This window comes from Bidens hawaiensis, unplaced genomic scaffold, assembly GCF_021521415.1.
Source record: "Bidens hawaiensis isolate Kalapana, Puna unplaced genomic scaffold, B.hawaiensis_p1.1 tig00018977_1, whole genome shotgun sequence".
Classification (NCBI taxonomy): Eukaryota; Viridiplantae; Streptophyta; class Magnoliopsida; order Asterales; family Asteraceae; genus Bidens; species Bidens hawaiensis.
This window is the reverse complement of record NW_027492885.1, coordinates 170,452-183,941: the sequence shown is the minus strand read 5'-3', so window position 1 is coordinate 183,941 and position 13,490 is coordinate 170,452. Positions and strand designations below refer to the sequence as shown.

General features: G+C 32.7%; 2 protein-coding genes across 2 annotated transcripts; both read left to right on the top strand.

Annotated features, from left to right (window-relative positions):
• Positions 1–810, top strand: LOC143557473 (F-box/kelch-repeat protein At3g06240-like). Its single transcript, XM_077046534.1, has one exon. It carries the CDS (start codon positions 1–3, stop codon positions 808–810), a length of 810 nt encoding a protein of 269 aa, XP_076902649.1.
• Positions 811–2,280: 1,470 nt separating this feature from the next.
• Positions 2,281–3,294, top strand: LOC143557472 (F-box/kelch-repeat protein At3g06240-like). The gene has a single exon (XM_077046533.1). The coding sequence runs from the start codon at positions 2,281–2,283 to the stop codon at positions 3,292–3,294; it is 1,014 nt and encodes a 337-aa protein (XP_076902648.1).
• Positions 3,295–13,490: the final 10,196 nt, after the last annotated feature.

Here is a 13,490-nt window from a genome sequence, read left to right as displayed (position 1 = left end):
ATGATTAAGCTTTGCTATCCATTTAGGCCAGAAAGTTATGAACATATGACCATTGTTGGGTCATTTAATGGGATACTCCTTTTAGTCCTAGGCTATCATTTCTATGATCATATGATCCTTTACAACCCGTTCTCGGGAAAGTTCAAGAAAGTGCCTGATCCAGTAGTACAATCCCGTACTAATGTGTATGGGTTTGGTTATGGTACAACCGCAGATGATTTAAAGATCGTTAGATTAAGTAGATATATCAAAACTATTGAGGTCTTTAGTCTTAAAACATGGTCATGGAGCAAGCCTTCAAATTTAACCAAGGACATTGCTTCTATTGGTATTGATCCAAGTACGTTTGTAAATGGATTTTTGTACTGGATTGCGGGGAAAATGATATTGGTTCTTGATATGAAAAAGATGGTATTTTCAGAGATAGACTCTCCAAATAAACGGATGATTAATTTGGGTACATGCAACAGCCAGCTTTGCATGAGGTGCGCAAATAATAATGCGAATAAATACGAGTTATGGGTAATGAAAGAACAAGGGTCCGGGAAATCATGGTCGATGTCATGTTTGTTCAAATTGGATTTCGGGCTAGCTTATAGACATGTTTTGGATATCAGGTGGTCGTCATGCATTTTGGATGATGAGAAACTGCGTGTTTTGAAATCGTCAATGCAACTCATCATCTACGAAATGTTTAAAGATTCATATAAGGAGGTGAACACCTTGACGAGTTTTAGACTAGTAGGGGGGAAGCAAGCTGTGGCATATGTTGAGAGTTTGGTATCACCGTGGGATATATGTTCGATTTAATATGTTAGATTTGTATTTTAGACAAGTTTGTTAATTTGTTGAACTATTGGAAGTTGGAACTTGCTATTTAATATATTGTAATTCATTTTTTTAAATGAATATACAAGGACGAAAAATGTAATTTATTTTAACAAAAATAATCAAATCAATACATATGATTCATATATTGAACAAAATAATCCAATTACAATAGATAAGTGGTTAAGTGGGCAACAAGCTGCGCCACCCCTTTTGATGGCATACCCGATGCTACCGAAAACAAACTTAAAGTTCTTTGGCGTCGATAAGTTACTATGCACGACTGTTGAACTCTTCTCAGAAACGTAATAGCTTCGGGGGCAATAAACCCAAATGTATCAAAAGCAAAAAGAATGAAGACGTGTTGATTCTCGGTACATGTTTTCTCATGCTTAACAATTTTTCTTTATTCCGCTTTCAACACAACCTGCTTAACAAAAAACGGTATCCCTAAGCCCAACCCGGGGCGGGGGGGGGGGGGGGTACTCTAGTAAGGTCTACACAATTGTGCTTCCCTGCCTATCCAAACACAACAACGTCTTCTGGCCGGAGAGAAGACCTCTCTTCAAGTGGATCCGACAGGAAATTCACAGGAGCTTCTTATTTGTCGAGATCCCCGCTCATTTTAACACATCACAAAGGACATTTCTAACCAAATCATGTCCATATCCCCGGAAGCTCCTTGCAATGAACGACATGTTCACAAAAATCATCCGAACAAACTTTGCGGCAAATCGGGCATGGCTCATTAATTTCCCGGTACTCCGCTTCTAACATGTGTTGCCCTAACCCTTTGATGGAGGATCAAAATGGGCTTGTGGGCCGAGGATTATGATGTGAACGTAAAGCCCATTTTAATTAGCTTATTAAAAAGAATAATTTCGCTCACCAAAACATTAAAAAGAAAAATTGGGCGTGAGAGTATCTTGGTGAAAGAGGTAAGTAAACTTAACATCTTTGCTTTGCTTTTGTGATTATATTATTTTGAACTTAACATCGATTGTTAGTACCTATGTTTTTGGATTTTATTCTACTTATTTTATTTTACGTAGGCATAAAAACATCAATCATCTTCAGTGAAATCCTACCTGTAACAAAACTATGGTTTATCCCAAATCCCAAAAGATAGATAGTTGTTTCAGGATTTGAGTAGCGAATACCGGGTAACTAAATTCAAATTAATTATAGCCTGTTAGGGTTTCTTAATTCTAGCTAGGAATTGTTAATCTTTTGATATATATGATATTATAGAAATCAAAGATTTCAATCATGCAACTAATATAGAATCAAGATTTCATATTACAATTAATTTGTTTAGAAAATATTAACAAGATATCTGCTTATATTCACCAGATCATAATAAAACAATACAAAATAGTTAGTACTTTTCACTTGAAAACAATCATAAACTGATTGTATAATATTATTCTTTCAGTTGACAGTCAATCATCAATGGCGGATGCGTGTCTACCTGAACATATTCTTCACGAAATATTTACCAGAATGCCTACTAAACCCTTGGTGCGGTTGAAATGCTTATCAAAGCATTGGAATCGTCTGATTTCAGATCCTTACTTTATGAAATCAAGATCACGACGGATGATCTTTCTCCCAAGTCTACCTTTTCACACAATAGACAACACTAATGACATGGCACGAACAATGATTAAGCTTTGCTCTCCTTTTAGCCGAGAAAGTTATAGAGAGATGACCATTTTGGGGTCATTTAATGGGATACTCATTTTAGTCCTAAGCTATAGTTTATATGATCATTTTATCCTTTACAACCCGTTCTTGGGAAAGTTCAAGGAAGTGCCTGATCCAATAACACAATCCCTTACTTGTGTGTATGGATTTGGTTATGGTACAACCGCAGATGATTTAAAGATTGTTAGATTGAATAGATATTGCAATACCATTGAGGTCTTTAGTCTTAAAGCATGGTCATGGAGCATGCCTTCAAATTTAAACAAGGACATATTTAATATTAATATCGATCCAGGTACGTTTGTAAATGAATTTTTGTACTGGATTGCGGGGATAAAGATATTGTTTCTTGATATGAAAAAGATGGTATTTTCAGAGATAGACTGTCCAAATAAATGGATGATTAATTTGGGTACATACAACAGCCGGCTTTGCATGATGTGCGAAAATAATATGGATAAATACGAGTTATGGGTAATGAAAGAACATGGGATCAGGAAATCATGGTCGATGGCATGTTTGCTCAAATTGGATTTCGGGCTATATAGTCATTTTTTGGATTACGAGCGGTGGTCATGTATTTTAGATGATGGGAAACTGCTTATTTTGAAATCGTCAAAACAACTCATCATCTACGACATGTTTGAAGATTCATATAAGGAGGTGAACACCTTGATGAGTTTTGGACTAGTAGGGAGGCTGCAAGCTGTGGAATATGTTGAGAGTTCGTTATCACCATCGGATATATGTTCTATTTAATATGTTTGATTAGTGTTTTAGACAAGTTTGATCTTGCTAATGATTAATACGTTCACTTAAATTTCAGTTATGGTCATATTATATATTTATATATATATATAAAATCAATCAATCATGCCCAGTAAAATCCCACCGACAGCAAAGCTATAAGTAGGGTCTGGGGAGGGTGGGAAGTAGGCACACCGTACCTCTATCCAAAGGAATAAAGAGGTGGCTTCCAGAGAGACCCTCGGCTCTAAGTACATGTGTATGAAGCAAAATAAAGGAAATCAAAATTTAACAGTTATATAAAAACTACTACTAATTATAGTAATATTAATAATAAGATCACAGTTTAACAGCTATATAAAAGCTAATAATAATTATAATAATAATGATAATATATGTAAGGGAAATACCATTATGGTATGTGACCTAAATAAGTTAAGTCTAAGCCCTAAGGTATTCAATTCTCTCTAAAAATCCTTAACTTTAATTCTACTTCTCCACGAATTCCTATCCTCAACCATGTCCTCGGAGAGGTTTAGGTCTATCAAATCATGCCTAATCCTCTCATCCCAAGTCAATTTCGGTCTAAACATATAATAATGATTATATATTTATATGTTTGTTTATTTGTTTGAACTATTGGAAGTTGGAATTTGCTATTTAATATATTGTAAACACTAATATGTGTAAAATTTATTGACTAGTTGATTTAAACATGTGATGTCATGGAGACTGTTGATTGATTCGGCGAATATAGAACTTGCAAAGAAACCATTATCAAAACACGAGAACAAACTCGTTGTCAATTCTCTATGAAATACTTGTTTGGTCGATTGTTTTTATACGCATCGTAAACAAAACATGTGACAACAAATGGCCAACTTAATGAATATAGAACTTATAAGATATAGAGTAATGCTATGATTAACAACGTAAATGTGCTCTTGTGATTCGAGATATGCCGAGCTAAAATATATATTCGTGTATAGTCAAAATGGGACTATGCCGGACATGTTGAGCATCACAACGTTGTACCTAGGGCGTCTTTTAGAGTATACCAAATCCATGGTTATAAAAATTGCGCCTAGACGTCGAGTACTCAACGAGTAATCCTCGCCTAGGCCGAGTTCTCGTTGAACCATCCCCGAGTACTCTCCGACTAAGGCCGGGTACTCACCGACTAAAGCCGAGTACTCCCAACTCCTCAGTCGATGGCCTAGGATCCGCCTTGCGACTTTTGCAACCTTAACCAAATCAATGAAGTCATATTCCTTCTCAACACAATAATACCCTTTTAATCAATTTTTAAAAGAGGTGTTAAATAATATCTTTTTTACTTGTTATTTGATGTAAAATAATATCACATTCAAAAGAAAATAATTGATATTAAAGTAATCACTTGTTTGTCTAGTTAAGGCTATTAACCAGGGATAATGTAAAATGTGAACATGACAGGTAAGTTTCTAATAATTCATAAAATTTATTAGAATATTATCGTAATTGTAAGTTGATTGAGATCCATAAATACGATGTTATTTATAGTTGTATAATTACTTGTTTAAAAGATCTTTTAGGTAAATGGCTAGTCGTCCTTTAACAAGTAAGAATAGGAAATTTTATCTGATCAACCGAAGAAAAAACAATGAAATAATTGAAATCGCTGATGCATGGTGTCACGGCCCCCGACCCGTCGTGAACATTGATTGGTGGTATCGGTGTTTATTAAATTATTTTGCAGCGGAAAATTTCATCAGAACCGTAGTTAGAAAAAATGATCAGAGTTATAAAAACACCATGATTATTATTATGAATAAACCAGGATTTAAATCCCTTTTTGATACAAACGTAAGTTTTATAGAGTTAAACCCTAATTTACAAAACAAGTTTCTTTATTCTGGTGACAAGCCACTTATTTAAGCTGGAAGCCCGCAGGCATCATTCCTTTGTCTCTAACAAGTCACCTGAAACATGTTTAAAATATTTGATCAGCAAGAAATACTGGTGAGTACATTCATTTGAAAATAACACAGTTTACAGTTACAACATTAAGATGTTTTTACATCTGCCTGCTTACAAATTACCGAAAGATACTTGTCACTCGACCGTATCTATGACTGTGGTCATATTACTTATTGGCTAACACTTGTCCAATAAGTAACGTGTAATAGCCCAATAGGCAAGCCTTGTATACAAAACCCCACAATACCAGTAGTAACCATCCGGTAAGTCTACAGAGACTTAATCACTGTAATGTATTTAAAATACTTGAAAACATTTGCCATGAGTATACCTAGGTTAGTATAGAACCAATAATCATAACGATAATCACGAGAGTAGAAACTTTACACTATGGCACAATTCATACCTTAACAGGCAGAGCTTTTGGATTCGTGTATATTTCTTTCGATCGGATAGAGTATCGCTACGATAACTTGGCTATTATACTTAATATATATATATCCATGTATATGTGTGAGAGAATTCAGAGAGAATGAAAATTTTGAGCAAGAATGAACGTCTCGTTTCCAATATATTTATAGTCAATTATGGACTCCATCGTGGTACGCGATGATCATACACAGGGCCGTCGCGTATCGCGAAGAATCTCGTAGCCACGTCGAGTCAGCCCTAGGCCTGCTACGTGGCATGCCACGTGTCTCGTCTGCGTAACCTCCACGTCGCGACACGATGGGTAGTCTAAACCCGTCGTGTATCGCGATGGAAGGATTTTTATTTTATTTTATTTTTTAAAAAAAAATCTTAATTCCCAACAAAAATACTAAGGCGGCGGCCCTTAAGCAGCTCGCAGCAGTGCAAAGTGCGCCATCAAAGCGCCACATTGCGCCCATCGCACTTCGCCCGTGCCCGTGTGCGTTCGGGTGCTCGCACCCTCTGTTAGGACCACTGGGTGTGATATGTCTTATAAGAAATTAACATAGAAATTTACTTTCTTATAAAGAGCTCACTAGTTTTATAATATAGCGATGTTGGACAAGATACTTACACTTCTATTTATACTAAGGTGGAAGTCTCTCATTTCTTTTCCTCTACCAATGTAGGATGGAATTTTCCTTCTTTCATTTTCTTACTTTTTTTTTATTTATTTTGTGGTTTATTATACATGGATTGTTGTATTATTAGATTGAATCCTCATGATATTTATATTTTGGTGGGTTAAATGGTGTTCCTCTATGAGTCTAGCATTATTTGCGGTTCTAGAAAAAGGTAATTCTATTCACATATTTTTTTAAGTACCATATTATTCATTAACACATCATTTTCTCGCTCTGTTTTATAAATATGAGTTTTTAAACGAAAATGATTGAGTGATACCATTTTTTTAAAAACAATCTAATATCTTCCGGTACCATTAATGTACACCATAAGACTCAAACCTTAAATCTCTTAGGAATTTAAACACCACCCGGATAGGCAGATGCCACTAGTAACATTTATATAACTATTTTTTTTCGATCGGTATTTATATAACTAGGGGTAGGTTAAAATAAAAAGAAATAGTTTCCTATGAATACTAAGAATAAATCATAGCCATTGGATCATGTTAATCAATGGTTGAGATTTAAAATCACCAATAACCGACATAGTTTCCTAGAATTACTCTTTAATAATTATAACCGACATAGTTTCCTAGAATTATTCTTTCATCATCATTTGTAATGCCAAATGTCAAAAATTGATTGGTTCTTACCATTCTTAGGAAACTCCTTATTCTTATTTGAACCATTTTCTATATAACTATTATCACAATAAAGATGTTTTTCTTAATTGTTATAAATGTTTTATAATGAAGACATATTGAATACAAATGACAGAACAATAATACAAGGTTGCATTATCTTGAATAATAACAATAACAGTAATAAGGAAAATTGGATTTTAATAATCCCTATTAGATGGTATTGGCCGATAATAATTCGTATTCGTTTTATCGCCACTGGCGGTCTCAAATTCAAAAAAGTTGGCCCCCAATGGTCCCCCGTTAAGAATGACTTAACAACGTTATAGTTTTTTCTAAATTTCAAATCAATGTTTTAGGGCTTTTGATCGTTAGGAGGATACGAGTCGATTGGTGTAAAACTTAGTTTGAATAGTGCTTCAAAATGACGAAACAATGCTTCAATTCGGGTGTTTGAACTTACAATTAACCAAAATCGAGTCGTTTTGATCATTGTTTCGAGCTAAGTTTTACACCAATCAACTCGTATCCTCCTAACGATCAAAAGCCCTAAAACATTGGTTTGAAATTCAGAAAAAACTATAACGCCGTTAAGTCATTTTTAACGGGGGACCATTGGGGGCCAACTTTTTTGAATTTGGGACCGCCAGTGACGATAAAACGAATAGGGATTATTATCAGCCAATACCATTTAATAGGGATTATTAAAATCCAATTTTCCTAATAATAATAATAATATTTAATGTGACATATATTCATATGAAAATTTCAATTTATTTTGATTAAATGTTTTCCTATCTCATTTATAATTGGTTTTTCTATAATAATAATACTAATAAAATTATTATTTTTGTTATTATTATTATTATTATTATTATTTTGTATTTCGACTACGCTCATGTTTAAATATAAAACTATAAAACAGTATTTTTAAAATTAAAAAGGTTATTTAAAAAATAACAAAGATAGAAGACATGACTCCACACAAATTAAAAGGCATGTTATCAAAGCATTACACGTTTTACAAACTCAATAAAAATGGTATGTGATTCGATTTTATATGATTACAAATTACTTATTGTTAATATGTACAATGTGAAGGGATTTTGAAAATTTCACGTTTTTATATGGTTAAAGAGGTAAAAACCAAAATATTAATTGATTAATGAATTAAATTATAAAAAAAATCATATTTTAATTATTTCTGTTTGTATATGTTTATATTTTATACAATAGTGTTAAAAACTTTTATTAAAAATTGTTTATTCATTCTAGGTGCAGTGGTGAGATCTTTTTTAATTCTATAAGTTTTTTCCAAATTTCAAACTGATTTTTTAGGGCTTTTGATGCTTCAGTTCTAGTGTTTAAACTTTTAATTAACAAAAATCGATTTGTATTCTTATTCGGATCAAAAGCCTTAAAACATAAATTTGAAAAAAACTTAACGCGTTAATAATTTTTAACGGAGGCCCAATGAAAACAAATAGTGTGAAAGTTGGGACCAGCGACAGCTATTTTCAAAGTTAGGATTATTATGGGCCAATTGTATTAAGTTGGGACTTGGGATTATTAAAATCTAATTTTCCTAAATTTTAAAACCGTTCGGTTTTAGTTTTTTTTTTTCATATATTTTTTTGTGTCAGTTTGGGTTTTGCGATTTGAGTTCAAAAATTTTGGAGAGGAAGTCGGAAATAAAGTTTGGCGTGGCGGTAGCCACAAAAAATATGCAATGACGATTAAAGTCATATCAATAGACTTAACAATTATCAAAATCATGGTATTAGAATAAGTTTATGACATAGCAATTAACATAGCAACAAACATTAGATTTCAGGTATTTTAATAATATTGGGATTTTTTTTAAATTTTTGTGCCCACGAAAAAACGTACCCTGGTCAGACGCCCACATTGCCCACCCTCGGAGCCTCCTCTAGATTGGCCTAAAATAATAAATTTGGGCTTAAATGGGATCATTATAAATTTGGGATATAATATTTGAGTAACATGTTTATTAAATTTTCGTAAGTTATATAAAATAAAATAAAGAAATGAAAGTCTATAAATTTTCAGTTTGTGTAAACCAAAACTGAATATAAAAGTATAGCTGGTTTATTAGAACATTAGTATTTAACCATATAAAATAGGCTGAATACATAGTGTTGGTGTGTGCATAACTGAAACTGGTGAATTTTGCTCTGTTTTAGCATGCACAATTGAAGATTCAGTATACTTCATATTTTTAAATAATGAACTATTGGTTTTCGTTGTTTCATATATAAGAACTATTACTTTGTGCAAGTAGGTCGAATGAACATCAACAAAGATTGTTTGTGTTGTTCGTGTGACTTTAACCGAACGAACACAGACACTTAAATGAACAGATTTTCTTGTTCATGTTCGTTTGTTTAGAAAATGAATGTGTTTATGTTCGGTTATGTATGTTCCTTAACATTATAAATGAAAGGTTCGTGAACATAAATGAAGACAAACGGACACTAGCTAAAGTTGGGGTTAATGTTTTAAAAATATAATAACCAAATTGATTTGAAGTTAATGGCAGTAATAAATAATTTGCATGAACTTTTAAACAAACATAAACTAAACATAAACGAATGGGTATAAACAGACATGTGCTTATGTTCGTTTGTTTAGTAATATGAACAATTTAATTTATTTATGTTCGTTCATTTACTACATGAACGAACACAAATGAACTTTTCACTGAACAGTTCGCAAAATGGTTCTTTAAACGTTCGGTTTGTCTACAGGCCTAAGTAAAGCTGAAAACTTTATGATCAAAAACGGATTGTTTTTGAACCTAGATCTCCAATACCTTTTATAAATATGCACCGAGGCTTTTTTTAAACGTTAATCAACGTTTTTTGCAATTCGACATACGTTTTATGCAATCCGACATATGTTTTGCTTTGTTAGTTTAACTTTGGCTAATGTTTCTAAATTTTTCTGGATACAGGTTACCTACCTGGAGCAAAATGTCAGCAGAAACAATCAAATAAAAAAAAAGTAAGTTTGATTATTATTGAAAAGTTTAGGACCTTGACTGTAGTTTTTTATTTTTTTTATTTTTATTTTTATTTTATTATGAAGTTGGTATTTTGAAGAGATGTTTTCTTCGCTTTAAACAATGAGTATGCTACACATGATAAAATGTTATGAATATTTGAGTATTTTTTTTATCCTTAGCTATATTTTTATTTTCTAATCATTTGTTATATCATTGTGATACAAACTTAAACGCGTAAGTGCGTAACGCAGCTTTTATAATTTTGCTTTTTAATTGTCTTTCCACTTCACAAATCATATCGATCCTCATATTATTATTAGTTTTGATAGTCACATATTTGACATCAAAGTTGTAATTGTTGTTAATGGACTAATGGTATATTCATCCGCAATATAAAGTTTATAACTAAGGGGCCATGCGCATGTGTGAACTCGGTCCATGGTATGTTTTTTCAAATGAGTTATTGGGTCGTCATGCGTTTTGGTTTATTTGAATTCGTCAAAACAACTCGTCATCAGCGACATGCTTAAAGATTCATATAAGGAGGTGAACACCTAGATGAGTTTAGGGCGAGTGGGGAGGCTGCAAGTTGTGGAATATGTCAAGAGTTCAATATCAGCGTCGGATTTATGAGTTTAATATGTTTTATTTGTATGTTTAGAAAAGTTTGATCTTGCTAATGATTACTACGTTTGAGATTAAGTTTTGGTTGATATCTAAACGTATCCAAACTTCCTCAATAGTTTGTGTTTCTTGTGATGAGAATACTCATCTTTTCCATGTTTTTTGATTTACGAGGTTAGTTTTTTGCTGAAGTGGCGTGCTTTGATGGCAATTAGAAATTCCATGTGGCTGTGACTTGGCTTTCCTTTTTTTTCTGACTTTAGTCATTACGTGAAAACCCTCCCCTATTTAACCCCAAATGGAGCCCAAATTTTACACATTCAACAAAATTGAGAATTGTAGAACTAGAATATTGGATCCAAAATGAGTTCATCCTCTTCGTATTCCTCATATCAATCATGGAACCCCAAGATTTTTAGATTTGACACAAATGGACAGGTTTATAAACGAGTCTATTGGGTAAATTCAACATGTTGCAGGGAGTTAAGGTCACTATTAAATCTTTTCAAATCTAAATTGTTAAGAATTGTGCCATAAATTAGCTTTATAAATTAAAAGTGATTTTAAGAAAGTTATATATAAGTGTTCTTTTTTTCCCCTTGTATAGAAAACTAATGTTAGTCTTAAGGAAAGGATCAAATCAGTTAAAACATTTGCATGCTATACATAAACACTTTATAGACCAAGTGTAGTGGCCTTTAAAGTTGTAGGCGCCATAAACACTCTAAGTGTTGTTATACACCGTTACAAGTTACAACCCTCAACAAGGAGGGCGCCTAAGTTGCAGCGCCAACGTCGTGACGAGAGTTAGGGTAAGGGGATGTGGGGCCACATGTTTCTCCAATTAATCACATTCACTATTGTTTTATATTAAAAAAACATTTGATAATAATTGTATTATTAGTTAAACTATTATACGTATTTGATGGTTTAATTAGTAGATACCCCTCCTATATGACATTGACGTGACAATATTGAAAGCCCGTCCATTACACTTGGGTCTAATAAATGAATTTCGGAGATATAATACAATTATTTTAATGAAAATATGAGGACGGAAAATGTAATTAATTTAACAACAATAATGAAAACGGGCTTGTGGGAGCGCCGAGGGTTATGATGTGAACGTAAGCCCATTAATTAGCTTATTAAAATCAAATAATTTCGTTCTCTAAAACACTAAAAAGAAAAATTGGGTGAGAGAGCATCTTGGAGAAGAGGTAATTAAACCTAACATATTTGCTTAACTTTTGTGATTATTTTATACTTAACATCGATTGTTAGTATCAATGTGTTTGAATTTTATTCTACTTATTGTTAGTATTGTTACGTAGACATAACAAGTTAACACCATCAATCATACTCAGTATATATAATCCTACCTATAACAAAACTACGGTTTATTCCAAAAGATAGACAGTTGTTTCAGGATTTGAGAAGCGAATACTGGGTAACTATATTCAAATTAATTCGAGCCTATTAGGGTTTCTAATTTCTTAATTCTAGGAATTCTTAATCTTTTGATAAATATGATATTGATGCATGGATAATTATAGAAATAAAAGATTTCATCATACAACTAATATAGAATCAGGAATTCATATTACAATTTATTGTTTAGAAAATATTAATTAATAAGATGTATTGATTGTATCATATTATCCTTTCAGTTGTCACACCCCGACCGAAGGCGGCGGAACATGCCGAGGTGTAACGATTGCCCATAAGCGCATGACACTATTTAAAGCGACAATATTTAACAAACTCATTTCATTTCACAACATCGAAAATGTCACATAACCAAATATTCATAAGTCAAATACAACAAAATATAGCAAATCAAATATTGTTCATTTTTGCTAATATCCTAACGGTATTTGTGTCATTTTCATCACCGAACTCCATAATCAACCTAGATGCAAACCTGTAACATTTCATAAAATAAAGTTGTCAACACAAAGGTTGGTGAGCAATTCATAAGTTTGAACAATAGATATATAGTATGAAAAGCCACAAAACTAGTATACAAAACCATAAATAATAGCTAACTACTTGGATAAATTGACAATCGCTAATAGAATTACGTTAGCGCCACCTAGTTACAAGGGATTACCAAGTAGTCTAGGATTTAATAGAATATCGTTAATTGCATTACGTTAACGACACCTTGCTACAAGGGGATGCCAAGTAATCTAGGATTTATAGATTCCACCAACCGAAAGCGATAAACACATAGGCATATAAGCATAGAACACCAAATCGAGCAATTATTCAAGTAAAGTATACAACAACGTTTGTGGTTTAAGACTCAAGTATAAAGCATGTGATTTGAATAAGTATGAAATGTCACCCCAAAACAAAAGATAGAAAACAGGGTATGAAGTTACTCACGTTCAAATGGTTGCGGTGATATTACTTTAATTAATAACCTTTGTAAAGTGGATGAGGTTTGTCACAAACCATGCGAGAGTTACTCAGGCTATAAGGGAAGATGTGAGAGTCACGTATGTGTTTGCTACTGGAGTTCTAATACTTGTTAAACTTACCTTATGTATAAATAATCATTATATAAAAAAATTAATAAATTGGCTTATTTGTAACATCCAACCTCTATTGAAATAATAAATAAAGAAATGGTGAGACTCGAACCCAAGTCTAGGAACTAGACTAGCTTCTGATTTGATTATAAATTGGTTTAGAAAATATTAATAAAACATGCATGAAAACCCCTAATTCTACATGAACCCTAAAATAAAAATCACCATATTTGATTTAAGATTAAACCTCTAACCTAGGTAACTAGGAAGAATTAGATACTCATACTCCTTCATGAAACAAAATAAACCGATTCAACAACTAAAT

Bases quoted from the DNA above. Each gene is read 5' to 3' on its own strand.
- LOC143557473 (XM_077046534.1), top strand. From the start codon at position 1: ATGATTAAGCTTTGCTATCCATTTAGGCCAGAAAGTTATGAACATATG.
- LOC143557472 (XM_077046533.1), top strand. From the start codon at position 2,281: ATGGCGGATGCGTGTCTACCTGAACATATTCTTCACGAAATATTTACC.